We start from the raw sequence: 25,802 nt of genomic DNA on the forward strand, positions 1-25,802 counted from the left end.
AATGAATCACTTGATAACTGATAGACCAAATGACTGACTAATTGTCTGGCAGTCTGTTTAAATTATTTACTGACTGGCTAACTGACTGACTAAATGTCTGACTGCCTAAAAGATTGAAAGACTAATTGACTGCATGCCTCACTGACTGACTCAACTGTGTAATGTGACCCACTTTCACGCTGAAATGGATGCAGGTTTGGTAAATTGTATGTATGTGTTTATGTGTGTTTCTGTGTGTCTTGGAGAGTGAGAGAATATGAGTGTGTGTGACCGGTCTGTTTCTATGTGTTTGGACACCATCACAGAGGGGTTTTAGAAAGGAAAGGACAGGTTGACAATGGCGGTCACTGAAGCAAGGCACATTATGTGGTTACACATACCCAGAATCTTATTTGTAATGTAATTTCCAATTACTGCTTGTGGGAGACAATAAAAAGCAAACACAAATTGTATGCAAAGTAGACAATTACATATAGTGCAGTCAATAAGTATTGGGACATTGACCAAAGTTTTGTTTAGTTTTTTGTCTCTTTTAGGCTAACTAGTGTTTTTGCACCTTGCAGTCCAGCCTATGTAGTTTGGTTGGTGAAATCGTCTGTAAATGGTACTGTCTGACACATCAACACCTACATTTTAGAGAGTGTTCCTGATCTGTCAGACAGTTGTTGTTTCTTCATTATGGTCCACATTCTTTGGTCATCCACTGTAGGTCATTTTTCATGAATGAGCTAAACAGGGCTTTCTTCTTTGTGAACCATGATTCATTCTTTAAAAACAGAAACAACACTAAACACACCTAATAAACACACCTACTGCACATCTAATATTTTGGTGTGTCGGATAAATTTTTGTCCAATTTATCTGCATTATGATGGCCAGCTTTACACTCGTTTGGGCACTCGTGTTATCAGATACCAGCAACCAACTCATAATGCAAATTCAAACCTAGAGTCAAGACTAGACATTGACAGCTCTATAGTGCATGCACTAATGATGCAAACAAACACACCTGCCTAATAAGAGGCAGCTGTTAAGTCAATTGTTTACAATACTTTTGATACTGCAACAAAATCTGCTATTATTTCTAAGTAGTTTATCTGATATGGTTGAAATTACCCTCTAATTAAAGCTCACAGTCTGTACTTTAACCCCATTGTCATTGTATCATTTCAAATCCAAGATGCTTGAGTGCCGAGCCATAACAATTAAACATGTGTGATTGCCCTAACACTTACGGACCACATTTTACAATGGGTGGTAAGCATATAACATTATGATAATCATTTTGTTTACTAGGATCCCCATGATCTATTGGAAGTGTGCACAGTGTAAATAGTCTGTTAGTCTCTGTGGGACAGAGGCTATTGCTGTGGGCCTCATTCATGGAAAAAACTGTAGAATGACAGTAAACAAATAGCAATTAGTGTTGGGATGGGTTGGACTATTTTTGTAAGAAACAAATTACATGCTAGCATGTCTAGAAGACATACACGTCACTTACCGAGACTGAATGGCTGGTATTTGTCTTTTTTTGTACACACTTTTTCACTTGACTCTCTTTGGAGTGTTTTCAACAATTAATTTGGCTAATTTGTTAAAAACTGCCTTTCAAGACGAACATTGCTGTCATGCAATAAAATGCTAATTAATTACTTAAAAATATATTCCATCACTCACAGTTGAAGAGTACCTATGATAAAAATTACAGACTTCTACAAGCTTTGTAAGTGGGAAAACCTGCAAAATCGGCAGTGTATCAAATACTTGTTCTCCCCACGGTACATAGAGAATGGGACCGCTGAGTGCTGAAGCGCATACCAAACTCAAAGTCTTTTTTATTGTCAAATGCACAAAATAACATTTCTTCTGAGCAGCAAACTTCTTATGATATGGCACACAACATCTACGCAGTAAGCATTAATAAAATATAAAGCAAAAAAAAATAAATATATATATATAACAATGTAAACTAGCAGAAATTCCAAGAATGTAGAAAAGGGATATATATGAATGAAATATTAAGTATTATAAATATGAATATATGTGTAATAGTGCCTGCAAATGGTACACTAAAATATGCTAATGTATGTTGAATAGTGCATAGAAAGTCATCAGAGCATTTGAAGTGATCATGTGATCGATATAATTATAGATCAGTGTTGCTGGTTGAGAAGCCTAGTGGCCTGAGAAATGCATGCCCTGAAATGCATGCCCTGAGTCTGGAAATGCATGCCCTGATCCTCCGGTAATGTCTACCAGTGTGAACGGCAGCAGTTTGAACAGACAATAGCCTTGGTGGCTGTAGTCTTCCATGATGTTTCTTGCTTTCCTAAGGCATCATGTTTGGTAGATGCCTTGCAAAGAGAGGAGATAGCAACCAATGATGCGCTCAGCTGACTTCACCACACTCTGGAGGGCTTTAAGATCAGCAGCAGAGCAGCTGCCATACCAGGCAGTAAATCAGCCTGAAAGGATGCTCTCAATGGTGCAACTGTAAAGGTTGGTGAACATTTTTGCAGACATGCCAAACTTCTTGAGTCCCCTCAGGAAGTATAGGTGTTTTGGGGCTGTATTTACTGCCAAGTCTGCTTGCCTGGAACAGGTGAGGTCATCTTTGATGAACATAGCGAGAAACTTGAAGTCGGAGACTCTCCACTTAAGCTCCATCGATATATGAGGGCGTGATCCTCCCTCTACCGAATAAAATGTGTCTGTCCTCAGTTGCAACACTCAATACCAAGTTCCAAACTGCCTCTGGAAGCAACACTAGCACAATAGCCTCTCATCTGAAGCTTAATGAAATGAGTTTCCATGGCTGAACAGCTGCACGCATCATCATGCACAGCGCCAAGCATTAGCAGATGTAAAGCTTTCCACCACACATTCTCTGGAGTGATGATTTACGCTACACAATCTGGCAGTCCAAAGGAAGAATCTGGATTGCCAGGAGAACGTTAACTGCCCAAATGCATAGTGCCAACTGTAAAGTCTGGTGGAGGACTTATGGTCCGGGGGTATTTTTCAAGGTTCTGCTCAAGCTTCTTAGAGATTATTATGTTACAGCATACATTCAAGACAATTCTTTGCTTCCAACTTTGTGGCAACAATTTGGGAAATGCCTTTTCCTGTGTGAACATGATGCCCCCATGCACATAGAACACCTCATACCGAAATGGTTTGTCAAGGTTGGTTTCAAAGAACTTCACAAAGCCCTGACTTCAGCCCCATCAAACACCTTAGGGATGAATTAAAATGCCAGCTGTAAGCTTTCCTCATTCAACATTGTCCATAATCGGACTCCATTTGGATATAATAAATGGAGCTACTCACCCATGACCAGCTGAATGTAAGTACCATAATGCCTGCTCATTGTAGTTGTTGTAACTTTAACATGAAGGAGAACTATCACCTTTTGGTTAAGATAGCAATGTTGGAGGCTCAGCTTCAGGTGCAATTATCTGGCAAGGTTTATCTTGGTGCAGAAAAGGAAAAAACAGCATCTGTGCCAGAAGTGGTAATAGTAGTCTTAGCGCCCGGGCACTGTTCCTGCATCCGGACAACTTTCACATGGTAACTAGGGGTAAACGCTGACAACCTGCTAAACTTGGGTTGCTCTTTAATCCTATTTTCCCCATTGGAGTCAGAATCAAAGCCCAACACGTCTCCTGAGGGGTTTGAGCGGCAGCAGTTCTTACCAGTGTCCCTAAAATTCTAGTAATTGGCAATTCTATTGCCCAAAATATTAGACAAGAAAATCTACTGGCAGTAATACATTGTTTACCGGAGGGCAGGGCCACTGATGTAGCGACTAATCTGGGGGGGTTGGTGCTGGCAAAGTTGAAAATTGGTAAACAAGAATATAGAGATATTGTTATTCACTTGGCACCAACAACGGGGTAGTGATGAGGCAACCTGGGCTCATTGGAATAAGTAAACTATATACGGAAATCTATGGCACCTGATTTCATATGATATGTTATGTTACGTTAGGTTACATTATAATGCGCTACCAAAATGTAAAAAACATTATGAATTGGATAAAACTTAACATATGTACGAAAATGTATGAAATGTCACGAATGCTACTAAAATGTATCATATACTACGAATTTACGAATACTGTAACCTTAAAATGCATTAATAAAATGTTTACTCATCCTTCTATACCAGATGGCGTGGTATGGAGCAGTGGGTAGGATCTCATCTGAGGAGCTGAACGTCGCCAGTTTAAGACACAGCGCTGGGTTTAAGGTTTGGCTTAAGGTTTGGTTAGGGTTAGGTATCACAGCACTGAGGTTAAGGTTAGGGTTTGGGTTAAGGTTAGGTATCAGAGCACTGGGGTTAAGGCTAGGGTTAAGGTCTGGGTAATAATTTGAAAAGAATATCACATATTGTAGCAACCTTGGTAAGGCCACTACTCGCCACAAAAATGGGATCTCTCTATTTGGTGTAGTGGGCCCATCTGCGGGGCAAAAGGACACGGGTTCAAAACACTCTCTGCCAAGTGTTGTTTTTTTCTGGATTATCGCTCTAAAGTTACTTCACTTAACTTAATATATCGTATGAATTTGGCTGTCAAAGATTTTCGTAAAAGTGTTTACGTATTCCGATGAGACCAGGTTGCAACAGCAGACTCTCACAACTAAAGCGGGGAGAGGCGAGGCGAGGCGAGTAGAGTCGAGCCGGTACCATGCAGTGGAAAAGCGCCATTAATCACTGGCTGAAAACAGAATTCTGCCGTCTTTGGAAGTAGAGTTTATAAATTAACTGGCCCTCTTTTTGGGAATCGTCCATATAAAGGAAGAAGCCAACTTGCTGAAGAGTGATTGACTCCATCCAAATCAGTGGTGTTTTTCTCTTTTCTAGGAACATAGATAGGATTCCTACTCCTGTAGCCTCACGATGAGATAGAGTGCATGTCTGGCCAGCCTGCTAGCATTGTGGAGACTGTTGATAGCATAGCTAGAGTAGCTCACACAGTTTGAATATGTATTATAAATTCTAGTACAACCCAAAGATTTTCTGATCCTCTTCCAGACTTCCTTCTCCAAAACAAGGAAGACAGAGTAAATAAATCTGTTAAAACTAATCGAGGAATCTTAACTTAACCTTGCGTACTATTGTACATTTGATACAGTTGCATCACTAAAAACAAAATAACTATGCACAAAGCTTGCTCTCTGGTACACAGCACAGGAAAAAGCCTCCAGAAAACTGGAACAGAAATGGCGCTGCAAGTTGGAAATATTTAGACTAGCCTGGAAAGACAGTACAGTGCAATACTGAAAAGCGCTCACATCTGCTCGATCAACTTTTTTATTCAAACCTGATTGAGGCAAATAAAAATTATAAAAAAATTATTTTTGATACTGTGGCAAAGTTAACAAAATAGCAACATTCAACAAGTGAAGTGGGTCTTCACTTCAGCAGTGATGAATACATGAACTTCTTTGACATAAAGATCATCATCAACAGAAAACAAATGACAAACTCTTCAATAAATAAGCACAGTCCTCAAAAACCCAGTCGCTCAGGGAAGTCACTGACTTGCCCTGTTTTGGAATCTCAGGGAGAATTTTCTGTATCACTGGAAATGTTCACTAAAATAGTAATGACCTCTAACCCCACCAGTTTTCAACTTGTCCCTATACTAACTAAATCCCTTAAGGAGCTGCTTCCTGTGCTTGGTCCACCAATGTTGAACATAATAAATTGCTCCCTATTCTACGGATGCGTACCAAACTCACCAAAAGTGGCAGAAATATAGGCTCTTAAAAATATATATATTATCTCGATCCGGATAAAATAAACAATTACCGGCCAATATCGAACCTCCTATTCCTCTAAAAAAAATTTAAAAGGCCATTTCCCAGCAACTCGTTGCCCTGAAGACAAATCATTTTATGATTATTTTTTTTTTAAGAAATAAAAGACGTGTTTTGTCTGCTCACACATGTTTTCTTTACAAATGGTACGTATATTACCAATTCTCCAAGGGTATGCAAACTTTTGAGCACAAATGTAATCTCTTAAATGTAGTCTGGCCAAGGAGTGTCTGAATTCTAGGAATGCTCTCTCTAACTTTCCTGCTGTCCTGTTTGACCTTAGGACTTGAGCACTTGGACCATGCCTCAGATCTACCTGGCCCAAATGACTCAAAGCTGTCCTTGCCCAAAGTTCTCCGGGTTGTGTTGCCGGGTTGCTGCCAGATGACTCCTGTGGCCACTGGCTACACCCACCTGACTGTCCCAGTCCTGTCCCAGTCCACACCCCACCTGACTGTCCCATTCCTGTCCCAGCCCACACCCCACCTGACTGTCCCAGTACTGTTCCAGCCCACACCCCACCTGACTGTTCCAGTCTTGTCCCAGTCCATGTCCCACCTGACTGTCCCATTCCTGTCCCAGTCCACACCCCACCTGACTGTCCCAGTCCTGTCCTAGTCCAAAACCCACCTGTCTATCCCAGTCCTGCCCCAGTCCAAATCCCACCAGATTGTCCCAGTCCTGTCCTAGTCCACACACCACCTGACTGTCCCAGTCCACACCCCACCTGATTGTCCCAGTCCTGTCCCAGTCCACACCCCACCTAACTGTCCCAGTCCACACCCCACCTGACTGTCCCAGTCCTGTCCCTGTCCACACCCCACCTAACTGTCCCAGTCCACACCCCACCTGGCTGTCCCAGTCCTGTCCCAGTCCACACCCCACCTGACTGTCCCAGTCCTGTCCACCTGGTTATGCTGTGGACTTGGATTCTGTTTAAGGACTCTGATCACAGCACATTTGCCTTTATTGACCTGCTAGTCTTCTGATTATTCAAAAACATTGACTTGACCCATGAGGTTATGCATGAGGTTGCTTTTTGGGGTTTTGGGGTGGGTGTCTGTAAAAGCCCTTTGTGACAACCACTGTTGTAAAAAGGGCTTTAAAATTTTGATTTGAGTGATTGATTTTGGCCATGCAGTGTATTTTTCTTTCTGCCTAATTTGTTTTTCTCTTTCCTTATCCGTTCCCCTCACTCTCATCTTTCACTTTTCATACAGATTTTTATCAGCTATTTAGCCCTAGAATGTCCACTATTCTATGACTGTGGAATGTGCTGAAACAATAGAGGCTTTATAAAACAGAGAGGAAAGCTGAGGCTAATTCAACTGAAAAAGAAGTTCCTTGCCAATGCATTGTGAGAGCGTTAGTCATGTTTCTGAACACTGTTTATCATCAGAAACAATGGCCTCTAAGAACAAACATTCTCACTACTGTGTTTGTGTGTGTGTGCGTGTGTGTGTTTTACTATACTTGTGAGCAGACCCAGCAAGAATGTTCGATGGGCATTTGATTTCCATGGGCAGGCTCGTTTATCTTACTTTCCGATGTAGAATAGTAACTTCAGCACGAGGGACAAAAAGCAAATATTTTTAGCATGCACTGCTTACTGAGACTATATAATAGCAAAATGCACAGCTGTCAATCAAATTCAAAAGCTTTTAGATACTGCAGTAGTTACACATTCTTTGTAGTTTAGTGATCGCATCACTTAATAATAAAGCACAACTGTGATTGCATTTGCAGATGAAGGCAAGAGAGCGATATTCCCAACAGTAATTGGGTACAGTACAGTATTGGGAAGCATCTTACCCAAACTATTTTGCGGGGAGCAAAGCATTCACCCTTGGGATGCCAAGGGGTCTGCTTGTGGGGACCAAAAGCCCTGCCAGTGAGTGTGGACATGAGCTGGTGCTAACACACTCAAGTCTTACCTGAAGAGTAGGGTTCTTGTCTCTCCACACACACAAACTCCTTCCTCTCATATCGGGCTCGGATCCACTGTTCCCGAAGGAGCCTGCAAAGACAGTTGGTGTTTGTTCATTCCATTTAAATTGTTTATGCTTGAAAAGATTCAGTGGCAATAATGTCTCATTAACCAACATCGCGTAAGGCTCAGGGAGGTGTTCATTAGCACATGCAAACGAAATTGTTTTGCATGAAAACAAAAGGTAGTGCAGATAGTTCCCCTGGATGGGTTTTTGTAATTAATTGAGTATGCAGTATATTACTGTTCTTATCTTTCTTATATTCTTAAACATTGTATTTCTCCTCCACCCTGTCATGGTAAAGGAGAATGATTAGAATGGGCAATCAACCACAAGCATTCCTCCTCTTCCCTCTGCCTCTCCCTGGACGTATTGTTCTCCTTCCACCTGTCTCCCTTCTCGTCTCCCCCTCTCCCCTGCCTTTCATCACTTTCCCTCACCTTCTCCCTCTCTCTTCCTTCGCTCTGACTGTCTTATCAGAAAAGTGGCTCAACATGCACACAGGCAATATGAATAAGCAAATACAATTGCCCACAGCCTGAGACTGTGAGTGTCCATATCATGCCACTGAGATTACGCTCATTTTATACTCCATCTTCCCCTGGTTTGACTACTACAGTCGAGGTTATGGAGCGTGAGAAAGTCACCTCAAACAAGTACTTGGGAGTTTGGCTAGACCAGTGGTTCTTAAACCACTCCTGGGGACCTCCATCCGTTCCATGTATCAGGTGCATCCTTGAAACTAGCTCACCTGAATCAAACTGCCTGGTACTTAATACTTAGACAACAAGTTGATTCAGGTGTGCTAGCAGGGAGCTGAACCAGCTCTGTCTTTCTCTTATGACATTGCCAAGCAACAGGCCAAAGTTAAACCGAGACATGGTTTTCTCTACCATAATCGCTCATCCTTTACTCAATCTGCTTAGCTCGCTTTGATTCAGATTCAGTGTTAGATTTTAGAGACAGTTACTTACAGGTCGGTGAGTAAAGGGGCTATTGAGTGGCTACCATTCACTACCATTCAGCTATCAGATATCGCCCAATGATCCTTACAGGACACGTTGATGTACTATCTGCACTTCCACAAATTGACATTACCACAGTGCAATCCAAAATAATTTGGACAATGACAAGTTTTGATGTCTTGGGTCTCTGTAGGACTATTGAATTGAAATTATACCGTGAATACGAGGTTTTCGGTAAAGACTGACAGCTTTAATTTGAAAGTACTTTTAACTAAACCATTTAGAACTATCAGAACACTACATAGTCCCTCCATTTAAAGGTACCAAAACTATTGGACAGTTGGCTTCACAGCTCTCTCATATTAATTAATGCATGCACAAGAGAACTGTCAATGTCTAGTCTTTGTTCTAGGTTTTTGCATTTGCATTTGGAGCTGGCTGTTGATGTCTGACAACACAAGGACCTAAGAAGTGTCAAGGCAAGTTAAGATGGCCATCATGATGCAGATTAATCAGAATCAATCAGAGACATAAAAAGCAGAGTAGGAAATAAACACCAAATATAGTTATTTTGTTATGTATGACTGCTGCTGGAACTGGCTGACTTGCTACTCACAATAGGATGTACAGAAACATCTCGTCTGCTCAGATACACCTTAATGCCTCAAAACCTATTGGACAGCACTTTCAGCAGGGCAATGACCGAAACATATTGATAAAGCAACCTAAACTTTCTTTGTCAAACTCTAGAAGTCTACCACCTGACCGGAATCCAATTGAGCATGATTCACTTGCTGAAAATAAGATTGAAAATGGCTGCTGTCCAGGCCTGGGAGAGCATCACTTGGGAAGACACCTGGTCTGGTGATGTCTATGGGTCACAGACTTCAGTCAGTCATCGAATGTAAAGGATTTGCAACCAAGTCCTAAATATGGAAACTCAAGTGGATGCCAGGCTTCTCGGCCATGGCCTACTGGCACCGGTCCATGTCAATGGAAACAGAACATAGTCTGGACTTTGGGGTAAAACACCAGTGACTGGCACCAATGTAAACGAGGCATAGGTGTGTTTTTTTTTTGGTTGTTGAAGGGGGGGTCAGGGGGGAGGGGAGTACTACCTGATCACAGTACTACCAATAATAACATCACAGTGATATTATTAATAGCAATCCCCATAGGAAATGAGCATGGTACACAGTACCGATCCCCTCAAAAAGGAAAAACAGAACCAAACAGTTGGAGGGGCAAGGGTGGTGGGTAGATCTACACCTGCATGCTAGTACTGTATGACCATCACCATAATATCATGGGCGAATAACGGAAGAATCTGAGCTGGGTTCAATAGCCTACGTTTTTGTGATTGTTCAGGTAGGAATATGCTATGGGAATATTCTATGTACAGTAGTACCCACATGCATCCACAACAAGAAATCCCTTCTGCTCTATTTTTTGATTTCTGCAACAATAAAAATTCTCGCTCAACAACGTGTTTCTACGCATGTTTTCTGCAGTCTTATAGCAGCAAGCTTTTTGTTGTCAATTTAGATGTATTTCTTAATGTTTGTTTTATTTTCATTTTGTATGTGTTTATATAGTTTTAATACAGTCTCAGCAATAAAATTCACCTTGGTGTGAGTTGATTCCTCTGTATAAATTAAGGTAAAAAACTAAAGCTACAACTCGATTATGATTCTCTGGAAAAAATGTAACCACAGTGCAATTGAATATTTGACTTCCTGACAGGCGGACCGCAAGGTGTGAGGTTTGGCAAAAGCCTGATAACCAAGAATAATAAGTCTACAGAGAGGAGGTAGGAAAACTGGCGTCACTGTGCCCGGACAATAACCTCTCCCTTATGTCAGCAAAACCAAAGAGACAATGTTGACTTTAAGAAGCAGAGTTGGGAACAAGCCCCCAATCCACACAAAAAAGGCTGCAGAGTCAGCAGTTCTAAGTTACCTGACGTTCACATAGAGGACTTGTCATGGACAATCAATCCCACCAATGTTTTATTGGAGTGCACAACAGGGTTTCTAATTCCTGAGGCGAAAAAAGAAATTTGGCATGCCACAAAAGGTCGTCTCCAAATGTCACTTTCCTCAAATATTTAGATGTAAGACCTCACCTTGTCAGTACAGTTTTTTCTCACACGTTTAAAACAAATAGACATGGCAGAAAAATCAAGAACAAATTACTATGTTACATTGTTGTCATGAGCACATACTATTCTTTCATTTGACACAACCTTCATTGAACATAATACAATGTTTTCCCAACTAACAGTTGATACTAACAATCAATTCACACACAAATTAGATTTTTTTAAATGTACTATATTACTGACTCAAAATATACACACTATTTACACATAATTATTACAAAAATAGCCAATATGTGATCAAGGGACAATATTTAAAAATGAGTTACAGTTACTTACAGTTTTAAATAAAAGATTGTCACACACTGTCACTTGGATGTCTGCTCTTGAAATATACAGCTCTGGAAATAATTAAGAGACCACTTTTTTCTTAAATCAGCATCTCTACATGTATGGCAGCCATTCCATTCAAGTGTCTGTTAAATTCCAACACAGACACACCTTTTTACTTAATGAGGTACTGATTAGGTGATTACCTGAACCAAATCTAATTCAATGAGGAAAAGTATAAAAACCACAGCTGTGGTCATCACTATCCTCTTGCAATAGGACCAGCTGGATGGCAAAAACAGTGCAAGTAGTACCTCAAAGGTAATTTGATTAATTTTTTTAACTATTCAGCATGAGAAAAGAGTTGAAAAGAAAAGCTTTGATTGAGGAAAAGAAGGGTTCAATTCTGGCTTTACTGGCAGAGGGATACAGTGAGCATCAGGCTGCTTCCTTCCTGGAAATTAAGAACAAGGTCAAGCAACAGGATGACATCAAACAGAGATTAGGGACAACAAAGCTACAGACTCGCAGAGGGCGAAAATGACTGTCCACTGACCAAGATGACCGTCAACTCATTTGAATGTCACTCAACAACCATAGGATGACATCAAGTGACCTACAAAAAGAATGGCATGGTGAGGACGGTTCGAAACATGCTCCTGGGGGCAGGGCTAAAGTCGTGCAAAGCTAGAAAAAAGCCCTTCATCAATGGGAAGCAAAGAAGAGCCAGGCTGAAGTTTGCAAAAGACCATAAGGATTGGACCATAGAGGAATGGAGTAAGGTCATCTTCTCTGACGAGTCAAATTTTCTGCTTTGCCCAACACTTGGTCATCTAATGGATAGACCGAGACCAGGAAAGGCCTACAAGCCACAGTGTCTCACACCCACTATGAAATTTGGTGGAGGATCGGTGATCTGGGGATGCTTCAGCAAGGCTGGACTCGGGCAGATACAAGGTTATCCCGGAAGAACACCTGCTTCCTTCTGCTCTGACAATGTTCCCCAACTCTGAGAATTGGTTTTTACAGCAGGACAATGCTCCATGCCACACAGCCAGGTCATTGAAAACCTCTGGAATTTGATCAAGAGGAAGATGGATGGTCACAAGCCATCTAACAAGGCCAAGCTACTTGAATTTGTGTGCCAGGAGTGGCATAAAGTCACCCAACAGCAATGGGGCAGACTGGTGGAGAGCATGCCAAGGCAAATGAAAACCAGGTTTATTCCACCAAATATAGTTTTCTGAAGTCTTCCTAAGTTAAAACATTAGTATTTTGTTGTTAATATGATTTTTCTTTGGTTATTTTGACCCCTTGTTGTTTTCTACAAATAAAAACTCTAAATGACAATATTTTTCTTTGGAATGTAGGAGTAATGTTGTCAGCAGTTTATAGAATAAAACAAAAACAAAAATGTTACTCAAACACATACCTATGAATAGTAAAACCAGAGAAACTGATAATTTTGCAGTGGCCTCTTAATTTTTTCCAGAGCTGTATATATATATATATATGCCAAATTAATATTTCACATGCTTTTTTTAGTATTTCATGAATTCATGTCATAAGAATTCTGGAAGCACAGCCCCATCTTAGCAAAGTGGTACAGAACATGAGGATCATCCATTTCATGTCTGTGCTTCAACCTTTTCAATAGCTCCTAGCAGATCAAGATGGTCAACTTTGCATGTTTGCTGTTATATTTGGTCTAGTTCTGGAACAGATAATAATTTGCTCTGCCTGTATATTGCTACTGGCTTTAGGATATAATTCCCTGAGCTCTTTGAACAAAGAAAAGACACATCCCTTTTGTCCTTCCAGCAGCACATCAACACAACCCCTTTCGGACCTGTGTATACACCGAAAGCAAGACACTAGCCAGTCAAGGAGTCACATAGACACCCTATATTTATCCCCCACTTGCCTTTTTGGGCATGCACTGTTTCCTCTGTAGTCTACCGTAACATGTAATCATATTCTCATCCACTAGGAGGGCTTGCCATGATAAAAGGCCAGAGGAATTAGGGTCTGAAATGTGTATGTACCAAAATAGCTGCCTTATAGACATTTTGCTATGTGTGGTACCCTGAAGGCGGACCCAGTGGACACAGTAGTAGATAAGGGAGAGTAGGTGGATGCCAATGACATTATTTTGGCCTATAAGACATTTAATCTCCTCATCGACAGTGGAGACTCCTACTACTTCTTTAAAAAACACACAAAGCCCTGCTCCTGTTCATTTATGCCCAGGCTGCGTAGTACCAGGGTGAATGTTGGGACAGATGAAGACCACGGGAATGTTGGCTCCCCTCTCTGGTGTTCTCTCCCTCCTCCTCTGCCTCTCCCTGTTCTCCCATCCCTCTCTGGCTCCTCTTCTCACCCTGCTTCCTCCTCTCCCTCTTCCTCCTCCTGTCCCTCTGCATCCTGCTCTTCCTCCCTCTCCACTTGCCACTCCCTCCTCTTCATTCTCCTATCCCTCTTCCTCGCTCCACATCTCTTTCCATCCAATCGATCTCTAACACCTCTCCCTCCTGCCTTCTAGCTGAGCCCCAACTCTCCACGTCATGTCTGCACTTTCATTGACCTAGCAGATCAGAGTAACGAGAGTGAAAGGGGGACAGAGAGAGTGAGGAAAACCGAGGATACATGTAATCAGGATAATGACTTCTCGGTCTCTCATTTGCTATCACACACACACACACATTTGGGTCGTTTTTGTATGAACAACATTGAAACAAGTCCACACATCCAATGAGTTAGCTGACTATATCTGAACACCCTTTTCATGAGACTGATCCAGAAATCGTTCCAGCTCCACCACAGCTGATGTGCTCTTCTGTCTCGAGCAAGTGCGATCCCAATAGAGCTGCTCACTAAGAGATACAGTTTTACCGTTACATTTCACAGAATCAAACATCGACCACACCAAACATATGAAGATTGGACGGTATAATGTCAGTATTGCTTCCCTGGTCAAACTGATCAAACTTTGTATCTCCAATCAACACAGAAACAGTCCCATCCAGTCTACACAATCTTTATCAAAGTGAATAAAACTAGAGAAATAATCTAATGTCAGCATTACCAGTAACTTAAAAACAGGCCATTGATGGCTGCTTTGGGTTCTTAAGTGTTGAAGAGTGTATGGTTAAAATCCCCTGTTAAACATAGAATTTGGGTGCTTTCCACAGTGACCTGAGCAGCAAATGGCTATAACCTTGCAGTCACTAGGCACTTGGTAAAATGTCAACTCCAGTCAAAATTGCCGGGAATGGAGTTGTTTAGCCATGATTCAGTAAAGCAAAAAAAGCAGAGGCGAGAGAAAGGTACTTTCCTGTTTTTCTTATATTTAGATTTTTGTCATTTAGCAGATTCAGAGCGACTTAGCGTTAGTACATAGCTAGATTGGACAACTCAGTAGTGCTAAGGACATCCTACTACTCAAGCATAACATGCCTGAAAATATATCTTAGAAAACATTTGATAAAATGCCTACTAGTCAGGAACATTTGCCATTCTATTATTGTATGTTCTGATTATAATACTCAGCTAAAACCTGTCTCCCCATCTGTATCCTTAAAAAGGTACAGAACAAGACAAGCAAAAATACATTGAAAGAAATTATGCTGAATTGTATTCAATAAATGTGGATAAGACATGACCACTGAAGTCTATTAAGCTTTTGGTTACAAACCTGATACAAATCTATTCTGTGTATAATTCACAGTGTAAAGACAGAGGGTGATCCAGCAGGAAGTCCTGGTGGAGGGCAGACCAGAGGTTAAGAAGGCCAGGGCAGAGAGTCAGGTATAACCTTCTTTACTTACAGGCAGTCGGTGGGAGTTGGACGGTAGTAGAAAGCAGGCACCTTCTGTTCATATTTGGCTTTAGCAGCATCGTTGCCATTGGACAGCATAAACTATAATATACAGAGATAAAGAGATGAGCTGTCTTAACATGCATGCAAAGCTGCACATAGGTTCACAACCCATTGTCACTAATATGGTACTTGGCCACCCTCTTCTTTCTATCAGTATTAATAATCATAACCTAAGGCTAACCCTAATCTTACTCTTAACACACACACAGTTCAACTCACCTCTACCTCAACATCACTCCATGGCGCCAGCAGGATAGATTTAACTTTGCTGATTTGGGAGATGTTTCTGTGGATGTCTGAACAGCTCTGACACAAAAACACACCCAGGGTGCAGGATGCCCAATCCGGATCTGCAAAACATACAAACACTTTTTAATAACGTAATTCGATGTCACAAATATTATTTTTTTTATCACAAATGACTTTGTTTATAGCGCTATTTGTTTCTTGCTATCAATAAGGTTGTTACAATTTTTTTTTTGATGTGATGATCCAGGACTTCAGGTCAAGAAACATCCTTGCAGCTTCCGAGGTCCAGCGGAGACGCTGAGATTTGCATTTCAGCAATGGCGCAGTGGTGGAACTGAAGCCTCGGATGAACTGACAGGAGGTAAAAGTTGGCAAAGCAGATGAAGCACTGCAGGTCCTTGATGGTCTTCAGGACTGGCCATGACCTCACTGCCTCCCCTTCAGCTACTCCATCTTCACTCCCTCTGGAGGGATGTGGTAACCCAGGAAGGAGAGTGTAGACAGGTGGAATTGACACGTTTCATCTTTAACGTGGAGCTGGTGGTGGAGTAGACATTGCAGGACAGCACGGACATGGGCCACGTGTTCTGGGTAGGATGGAGAGTAGATTAGGATGTAATCAGTGTTGACGACGATCTCCCCAACATGTCCCAGAACACTTTATTCAGGGACGACTGGAAAACCACTAAGGCATTAGCCAGTCCATAGTGCATTACCAAGTATTCACCATGCTGAAAGACGTTTTCTACTCATCTTCTTCTCGGATCCATACCAGGTTGTACGCACTCCAGAGGTCCAGCTTCATGAAGAAACATGTCCCCCACAGCTGCTTTATGGCCAAGGGGACGAGGGGCATTGGGTACCTGTACTTGATGGTCATGTCATTCAGGCCCCGATAATTGATGCAGGGCCAGAGCCGCAGCACCCCCATCCTTCTTTACAAAGAATCTTGTTGAAGCAGGGGATTTGGAATGGCGGATGTGTCCCTGCTCCAGTGTCTCTTGGATGTACCTCTACATAGCGTCGTTCTCTGCCACAGAGAGTGTGTAGATCTTGTTCCGGGGGGTGCCGTTCCGGACACAAGGTCGATAGAGCATTCCCAGGAATGGTGGGGAGGGAGACACTTAGCCTTTCTGCTCAAGAACACCTTGCCAAGAGCAGCATACTCCGGTATGTTGGTTTGGTCCCAGATCTGCCCTTCGATGGCAATTGCCAAGGCGATGTATGCGTCCAGCACCATGAAACTGCTCACGCAAGCCAGCTTCATTTGGACCTCAGAGGAATGTGGTCCTCAGAGCCGGCCCGTTCCAGCCAGTGGACGTGGCTACCGTCCGGAATGACAGAGCATAATCTGAAGGCGTGCCCTTCCCCTGTTTAAGGCGCAGAAGTCGCTCGCCTCCCTCCCTCCCCTCAGCGGGATGATCAAACATCGCTTGGAACAGGACAATGAATCTGGAAAATGACCTCAGCACCCCGGACACCCCACCCACAGCAACGTTATCCATTTTGGGGCACATGTGGTGAGAAGGGCAGGATGTTGTGGCCACCTTCTCTGAGTCTGGGAGCCTATCCTCTAGCATTTATGCTCGGTCGTGGAATCCGGACCTCTCTTTGTCGGGATGGGTGAAGGAGGAAAATGAAAAACAACTGAAAAAAGAGACAAATAGACAACAACCTAAAAAAAACTATAGAAAAAAAGCCTCAAGGCGTGATGGATTGTTCTTTGAGGTGTAAGGTTTGTGAGCGAAAGTCTTTTTGGGATCAGGGACGTGTTTCTGCCATCGGACCTCTACTGGCCGTTAGTACACTGACGAGGAGCACCGGGGTGGGCAGGGCATCGTCGACGCAGGTAAACTCTTAACACAGGAGGTGGACAGACTTCCAGAAGACTCTTGATGTTTCAAAAGCATTGCATTCAATTATTTAACCAGATAATGTAGCATATTTATGAAAATGTATGTTTACTACATTACATATAAGTAATACAGTACATACAGTTAGGTCCAGAAATAATTGGACACAAGTTTTGTTATTTTGGCTGTTTACCAACATATATTAAAGTTACAAATAAATAATGAATATGGGCTTACTGGTAGACTTTAACATTTATTGTGCTTGAGGCATTTTCTACTATGGTATCTTTCCTTTAGTCAAGAATGACTACTGAATATTGATTAGAAGTTAATGGCAGTCTTAACCACAGGAAGTCATAAATGATCTAATGTATTCCTGGTCTCAGTAAGCTTATGGAACGTGCATTACAACCCATTTTAAATGCAGGTCTCTACAGATTAGCATTAGTGAAAGGGGCAATGCAAAAGGGAAATTGAAAGCCTGGGGAACTGGAAGAAGACGAGGATGGAGGGCCTAGACATTTCCTATCGATTCCATTTGTCTGTCCCAAACATAATTTTTTCAATAAATGGTTGTCCCTTTACCTGTTTTTGTGCACTAGACACAACTTTGACAGCAAACTACCGATCCCTGTATCAGACAACAATGTTATGGAATTGTATGACCTTATGACCCTCTAGAATTGTCATTTAAAGTCACATGATTGATGTTTTCTCATCCTAAACTTAGAGACACTTGGAGGATTTCACCGGGAGAAAATGAATTCTGGCAAGGAGCCATCGAAGGAATCTGCCATGTTAATGTATTCAACTGTTTGTGACTTCATTGACTGATCCCTCATGATGACCTGGTTGGTCTTTGGCTGATCCTCCATGATGACTTGGTTGGTCATTGACTGATCCCTCATGTTGACCTGGTTGGTCATTGACTGATCCCTCATGATGATCTGGTTGGTCACTGACTGATCCCTCGTGATGACCTGGTTGGTCTTTGACTTATCCTTCATAATGACCTGGTTGGTCATTGACTGATCCCACATGATGACCGTGTTGGTGATTGACTGATCCCTCATGATGACCTGGATGACTTCTCCAACACCTACCCTACCTTTACCACCACATAACATTGCCAGCATTTCAATCAGGTGCAATTTATTAGAAAATCATTAGCGAGTAACATGGGAGGGTCCAGCCTTCCATAAACATTAGAAACTTGGCTTGATTTGGTCTTAACCATATCATGTGAAGATGAGAAACCTAAATGAGATCCCTCAGAAGGAAGATTAGTCATTTATATCAGTGTGAAAGGAGTTACAAATCCATTTCTAAGCCAATTGCAGTACAACACTTCACTGTCTGATAGATCAATAATTTACAAATTGAGAAAATAACACTGACAATTCACATGGGACAGTCTGTTCCACCAAATCCAGCTCAAGAGTTGACCTAAAGTTGCTTATAGAAGTTTCCAGGAAACCCAGGGTAACATCATGGAATCCACAGGCCCCTCTTTCCACAATAAATGTGCATGAGTCAATTGTCAGAAAGAGATGGCACAAACTTACCCAACATGGGAGGTCAGGAAGGAAAAGGTGTCTGCCCTTATGACAGGACAGTTTTTTAAAACACACAAGCTAAGCTACAAAAGAATGGCTCAAAAATGAAATTTAGGGTTAGTGGGCCAAGCATGTAAGAAAGCTCTCGAACATGATACAGTTGAAGCAATTCTGTAAAGAAGATTGGGCAAAACTTCCTCCTAGTCAATGTAAGAGAGTAATAGACAGTCACAAGAGATTGCTCCATTACGTTGTTTCAGCCAAAAAGGACATCACCAGTTATTGAAACCTCGGTATTTATTTTCTTCACCCTATGAAAATGCATTTCTGATGATTTTTATGAATAGAAAATTGCAAAGTATAATGTTTTAATGTAATGTGTTAAGTTAGGTTAAAATTAAATCTAAGTAGTGTTGGTGAAGATTACATATCCATATGTCCAAACGTCTAGAATTAAACAGACGCCCCATAGAATGTAATGTACTGCGAACGAAAATAATATAAGTATTACCTTCTGCCACCAGTGATTACGGTGAATTATTTCATCTGTAGCTTAACAACTGCATTTTTTCTGGAGTTTCGTACAAAATCATAGAGTGATTACAAATTAATTCGATAAGATGGTTATTGTTTCAATATTTTGTGCATAAATGGCAACTCCAATGATATTTCTCGCTTGGTGATTTTAACGACACAAAAAGACAAAACTTGTTTATCGACATGAATAGCCTACCATTTATACCGACACGTCCTGTTTCCATAATTACTAATTGATCTATTTTAAATACGATACTGCCTTTAGGCACGCGAGCCGGCTACCTGACCAGACATACTAGGCGATGCGATTACCATCAGATTGTAGAATAGTCAAGGGATACTGTACCAGCAGCTCCGCAATCCACACAGCTCCCATTCGCCGGTCTCTTCAGGATCTCTACCAAAAGCGTTTTACTCTTTTCTTGATCCTTAGACATGTTTAGAATGAACTTTCTCAGACGATAAAATGATCAACTCAAAAGCCTCGAAAAAGAGGAGGGCTATTCTAGCATAGTTTTAAAAAATGATCCAATGAAGCTGTCACTCACTGTGCTGATATGTGATGATATGACAACGCTGTCACATCTGAGAAAAGACAAAGTGCTCACGTCCCAAAAATTAATAAGAAACATATCCGAAATGTTGGCCTGCAGCTAGAACAGAATATTTAGAATGAATAACACCCCAGATCCTGCCCTAGAACGCATCGTCGCTTCTCTCTATCTCTCGCCCTCCCTTTCTCAAGAGAGACCTCAAGCGGTCAGTCAGTTCATGAATACCTTTTCCAAGAAATCTTATTTCAATTCCACTTCCTTCTGTTTTATCCTAATCAATAACGTTGTTGATTATGTGTATGTCAGGCTTATTGAAAGGTCAGGCTGCCAAAACGGGCATGTATCTGCTTGGAAAAGTGTTTAGTCAACTGGAAAACCAAATTGACTTTGTGCCGCCAATGGACTTAAATTATTAGACTATTCAGTGGGAAAAGTTAATCGCTGTAAGTGCCCATCCACCACCTGTATGTGAATCCTCTATTCAGTTTGTTGATTTAATGCTCCCTGTCCAGCTTTCAGTTCTTTGCTCAAACCATCTGATTATATACTCTCCTTCAGCTTGGTCTCCGCTCGTACTTACAAGTATATGACTTATCTTGCACACTAGAGGGGAGTGGAGCAGGGGCGAAAATCTTATATCAAGTTTGGAGGGGACAATTACATAACATTTTTCTCATGAGCAATTTTTGTAATACTGTTTGTGCAGTAGTGCTGTAATACTGTTTTAGTTTGCACTATCGGTATGCTTGATACTGTAGCTCTGCAAATTCAGCTGTTGTGTGCGAACCCTACCAACATACAATTATTTACTGGATTAGACTCACGTTAGCTACGTACATTGAGTGCCTTTCAGAGGGTAGACACGAACGGTCACCTTGCCAGCTAAGGGACACTACATACACTGCACTGCAAGCTTCTCTCACTGAGCAAAAGCTGGTTAATGTTACTGTAGCTTGCTAGCAAACATCAGCTAGCTAACAAAGAGTGACCTGTAATTCAATGCAGAGAAAATGAAGACTGGCAACGGTAAGACATGTTTTTTTTTTTTTTATTGTATGGAGTGTATTTTTTTTTTTTAACCCACTTACTGAAAGTCACCCACCAACGACAGACTGTCCCACTGTGAGCCACGGCTGAGGGCTGGGGGGCAGTGGATCAAACCAGTGTGAGGCAAAAGGCGAATGTCGCATTTTGAAGAAAATATTGAAATTACATTGTTATATTTACATGTATATATTGGGGGGACAAATCATAGTTTTTCCCAGGATAGGAGCTGAATTTTTGGCACATTCCCACTACAGTGACCTTTTCCACTTCCCGTAAATTTCTCTCTAGAAACCAAATAGCAAACTGGTAGTACAGAGGATCTTTCTGGTCCTCCTCAGGGCTTTTTGTTTATTGACATTCGGAAGTGGAGTATTGCCTTAGTAAGAATCGATACAAATAAGCTACAGAATAATGATTACATTTTTACAGCCATAGGAAATGTGCTTGCTTCATTCACTAATTGCTGTTGCCATATTGCCAGAAACCACAAAAAAGGACATTAAGAAACAGTGAGATTGAAATGCCTTCCTTTTTATTTTCAAAACATGTACGAAATCAATACATGGTAGTAAAAAGACGTTAGGCTACATACCTTGAGCCAATCATCAGCACTAAAAGCCCCAAACTCAGAATGAACAACACAAAACATGACAATTAATCTGAACCAATGCATGGGCGCCGGAATATGGAAAAGGCCGGAAAATGTCAAATAAAAAAGAAAAGAGGATTTTCTATCTTCTTGTCTTGCATCCTGAAGCGCAGATGACACAAGACATCATAGAAAACACATTAGATTCACCCTGGCTTGTTGGTTCAGTTCAGAAAACTGTGGTAAAGATCTGAAGATTCAAAGAGCGACCGCCCGCATCTTTGAGGTCCAGAGGGTTTAATGGAAACAGGGGTGTGAGGGCGAGGGGCGTTGTTCCTCTACCGTGAAGAGTTGGAGCTGGAGCGAGAACGATGACGCCTGCGCCCTGGGGACCTGGAGCGAGAACGTCTGCGCACTGGGGAGCGTCTTCTTGGTGACCGAGATCTGCAGGAAAACAAATGGTTACTTGAGCCATTAAGATATCTTTGTATTGTATCGACTGAAAAATATCAACAGGTCAACATATAAAACAAAGACCTGGGAGCAGAGAAGAAATACTTTTGTAGTTGGATGGTCTGTTCATAAAATGACTTAAATTAGTAACTGAATCAACAATTGTAAAGCAACAACCGCTGGTTGCTGTTCCCATCAGTGTGATACAACAAATTCAGTTTGATGTTACAGTGAGTGCCAGGTCCAACACTAACCGTCTCCTCATGCGCGGTGGGGTACGGCGCCACATGGGGGGAGGTGGGGGCATTCTGCGAGGGGGCGATGGCCTGCGAGGGGGAGGGCGTATTCTTGGAGTCAGCACGGCAGAGGCTGTGATCTCCTGACCATCAATCTGACCTGAGTACAGGGGAAAGACAAACAAACACAAACGTCCACATTACGGTGGAAATGATTAGGTTGCAAAACTTTGTACTACGGAGTGCTTTAATGAACGTGCCGAATATGCCTTCTTACCTCCATCCATGTATTTAAGGGCCTTTTGGGCCTCCTCTGGAGTCTCATACTCCACGTAGGCGTAGCCCCGGGACAGGTGTGGGTGGAGCCTCTCCACTGGCATGTCAATCATCTTGATCTTGCCGTAGGTGGCAAAGATCTCCTGGATGTGATCCTGGTCAAAAGAAGATATAAATGTCAAACATGTTAGCACTGATGTCATGGTCCAGACATACAATTCCAAAGAATAAAAAGAGAAAATATATAATATAAAAAGAGAAAATATATATACAAAAAAAGCAATATAGGAAATAGTTGTTCATGGGCACGGTTATTCAAATATTTTAATTTGAAGATTACGTTAGTATTTGAGTAGTGGTGTGTGTATTCACTTTTGCCCTGCAGAAATAGTTTTAGATGATTTCTCTAAATACTATTAAAATTCAAATCTTGAATCTTTACATATGATATACCATGACATTTAAAACATACGCCATTTTTTGACATATGCTCCTTCACACTTTTGTTGTTTACATTCATCAAGGGAGCACTGTTGTGATGGCCTAGTTAGTCAGAATGATGCAATATATACTGCATAGCCTACTATTAGCAAGTGGATGAAAGTTAACTAACTCAAGGGAAGATTCCCAGAAAGATTTCCAGAATGTTACCTACAAAAATAATTAAGCTACAAAATATTATGTGAATTAAGGCTGTGGAACAGAAGGTGAGTGCAAAAAACAGTGAGTTAAGCATATTAACATATAGCTGGCTAGCTTTGCTATAAAAAAAAAAAACTCTGATGTGAACAACACCTACTCCTTTGCACCTAATGTAGTACAGCTGATGTTGTATTGGGAGTCTTAAAAAAAAAAAAAATACTGGTATTTTGGGTAACCGAACACTATTGGAACAACACATACTATTTGGATAATAAAATCACATCCAACGCACATCCCTAGGCATAGAATTTAAATACTCATTGTCCCATCTAAACCGTATACGTTTAATAACCAAATACAAAATCTGCTTATATTTGTTCTGCAGTTGGTTTTTCAGCATTTGCTCTAGGCCAAACACCGTTTTCTTCAGAAATACCATCTCCAGGATATCTTCTCAGAAATGGTAAGCATTAAATAAGACGATAATCATCATTGCGAATTTGACTGTTTAGACAGCCGTATTCTTGGAAAGTAAAAGTTCATGAGGACAAACGTCACTAACCAAATGGGGGGAACCAAAACACAGCCTTGACATTTATTCTCTCACCTTAGTCACATTTCTAGTCAGTCTACCTAAGTGTACTTTGGTGGGCTTGGGACTTGGGCTCCTCCTCCTTCGCTCCTTGTCATCTCCCTTCTTCTGTGTTTTGGACCTGCGGCACAACAGAAAGTCATTACAAAACAACAAGGAGTTTTATTATTTAAGAGAGACGACACCTTTCTAAAGCCCAAACAAGTAATTTCTCACAGAATGTAGTGATTTCTTTGCATGGTAGTGATCCCAACGTAATCTGGGTTCAAACAGTATTAAACATATTCTGGCACAGCGTGCACTTAGGACCAAGCACAATAGATCAGCCAGTACTCACGCAGAGCGGGAACGGCGGCGGTTGTCATGGCGACGACGGCCAGGATCTGGCGACCCGGAGGAGCTAGATGAGCTGGACGAGCTAGAGCGGGAGGACCCAGAGCGGCTGGTGCCAGAGGAACTGGAGCCGCTGGACGAACCGGAACTGGAGCCAGAGCTACTGCTGGATGTGGAGCTGAAATCAGACCCGGGGTTTAAAGACGTATATACACGTGCACAAGGACATGTGCGAGAGACATGGTTTGTGTCCATTAGGCAAACACCAGAAGAAAAAGCTGGGTGGTACAACATTGTCCGGTTGAAGTCCTGTCCACCTCAACATCTCTCCATCACAGTTGATAACTCCATAAGGTTCACCTAACATGATGTGACTAAGGACAACATCCTACTGTTCTCCTGTCATACTTTGAGACAGTGACTCGCCCCTGCGGGTTTACTCTTTACACCCACACAGGAAGCGGCAAAAGTCGTCACATGCCACCTTCCATCTGGACAACGGCAACTAACAGTTGGTAGGGATCCCTGCGGATCCAGAACACTGTGGACTACCTACTATTCAACCTACAGAAGTGTCCCCCATGTCTTCCTGTTTTTCTGCACACACCACTTGCTTGCTGGAGTGCTTATATTCACTCCAGGACTAACATGCTTCTCTACAGAGCAAGCACGGGGAATTACCCCTTCCTACCTTCAAGCTATGCTCAAATTGGTCTCTGGACCATCCATCCCCAGTTTATTCAAAGCTATTCTCTACTCCAATGGTGGGACTAGCTTGCTCTTATATAATTTCACAGGCCAACCACCTGCAGTGCCCCCAGTTTGAGAACCAATACTTAATGACTAAAGCTCAGGCAAATACCTGTTGTGAGGTGGTTGATTAAGGACACTCAGAGGTGCAATATGGAAGGCAGCTCACCTGCTGCTGCTACCAGTGGAAGCGCTGCGTCGTTTCCGACCCTTCTCTCTGCCTCTCTCTTTGGCTCCCCCGTCCTTAGTGGCAGGCTTCTCTTTCCCCCTGTCCTTTGACTTTTCCTCCTCCTTTCGCTTTGTAGGTGACGGCGCCCTTAGCAAGAGAAAACACGTAGTTAGATGCAATGAATAAGTGAAATGCGGTAACTTGCTGGTTCATAAGTAACACGATAACATGTGCCAGGGGCAAGGTATAGTTACAAATAAGTATTCATTCATCACCAATAAACTAACTTTCAAATGTTTGTTATCCCGTTGTTGTTGTTAGAAGTACAGTACCACAGATACTGTAGATTCAGACAGTATAGTAGCCAAGTTAGCATAGTTGCTAACCTGAAATAAGCTAATTTAGCGCGTAAGCTAATAATTAGCTAAAATAGAACTACATATTTAGCTTGAAACCTGTGAGTGTACGAATGTTAAACACCTAAAGTATATACTAGTTTGTGAACCTAATTATAAATTATTTTTCATATGCCAGCTATTTATATTTTTACGCTCAACGTCCGCCATTGCCTCTTCATTCATAGAACAAGCAAGGCCAGAACAGAGACCATTGCTAACAAGCATGCAAACGTTTCCCCTGCTCTGTTCGTGTACTTAGCCCCCGCATTAAAATAAATCTAGGTTAATAGAAACATGGTTAAAATTATAAACTTGCAACGATGGAATTAAAAACAGATATAAACAAACAAAACTTACATTTATTTTGAGTCGGATGTACTCGTAACTCAACCGAATTGAATCTGCCGCGGGATGATGACGTAACGTAGTCGCCTAAAGATGACGTTCACTACTCCTGCTCTATTGTCAACATTCATATGAAA

The 25,802-nt window shown here is 41.7% G+C and overlaps 2 protein-coding genes across 5 annotated transcripts in view; both read right to left on the reverse strand.

The window, feature by feature from the left end:
• The window catches only part of LOC105027499 (arf-GAP with dual PH domain-containing protein 1), a 36,118-nt gene extending 16,155 nt beyond the window's left edge, over positions 1-19,963 (reverse strand). For 3 of the 4 annotated variants that reach the window (XM_029123752.2, XM_029123750.2, XM_029123753.2), the window contains exons 1-5: positions 19,830-19,963; positions 19,628-19,709; positions 15,306-15,436; positions 15,034-15,125; positions 7,760-7,842 (exon numbers count right to left, since the gene is read on the reverse strand). In XM_029123752.2, the coding sequence (XP_028979585.1) occupies positions 7,760-7,842; positions 15,034-15,125; positions 15,306-15,436; positions 19,628-19,709; positions 19,830-19,913 (472 nt within the window). In that variant the 5' untranslated portion in view covers positions 19,914-19,963. Of the gene's footprint in view, positions 1-7,759; positions 7,843-15,033; positions 15,126-15,305; positions 15,437-19,627 lie in introns of all 4 variants that reach the window. The other variant, XM_029123751.2, reaches the window with a different exon arrangement.
• Positions 19,964-21,392: 1,429 nt separating this feature from the next.
• On the reverse strand, positions 21,393-25,802 carry LOC105027496 (RNA-binding protein with serine-rich domain 1). The gene is made up of 7 exons (XM_010899616.4): positions 25,678-25,802; positions 24,923-25,069; positions 24,008-24,181; positions 23,686-23,791; positions 22,438-22,591; positions 22,179-22,320; positions 21,393-21,915 (listed from the first exon to the last, which is right to left on the reverse strand). Coding segments are annotated over exons 1-7 (831 nt in total). The 5' UTR covers positions 25,680-25,802; the 3' UTR covers positions 21,393-21,809.

This window comes from Esox lucius, chromosome 11 (assembly GCF_011004845.1).
Source record: "Esox lucius isolate fEsoLuc1 chromosome 11, fEsoLuc1.pri, whole genome shotgun sequence".
Classification (NCBI taxonomy): domain Eukaryota; kingdom Metazoa; phylum Chordata; class Actinopteri; order Esociformes; family Esocidae; genus Esox; species Esox lucius.

Excerpts from the sequence above, each read along its gene's own strand:
- LOC105027496 (XM_010899616.4), bottom strand. Across the intron at positions 22,321-22,437 it reads CCTTAAATACATGGATGGAG|GTCAGATTGATGGTCAGGAG; the intron begins GTAAGAAGGCAT and ends CCCTGTACTCAG. Across the intron at positions 21,916-22,178 it reads CCACCGCGCATGAGGAGACG|ATCTCGGTCACCAAGAAGAC; the intron begins GTTAGTGTTGGA and ends GTTTTCCTGCAG.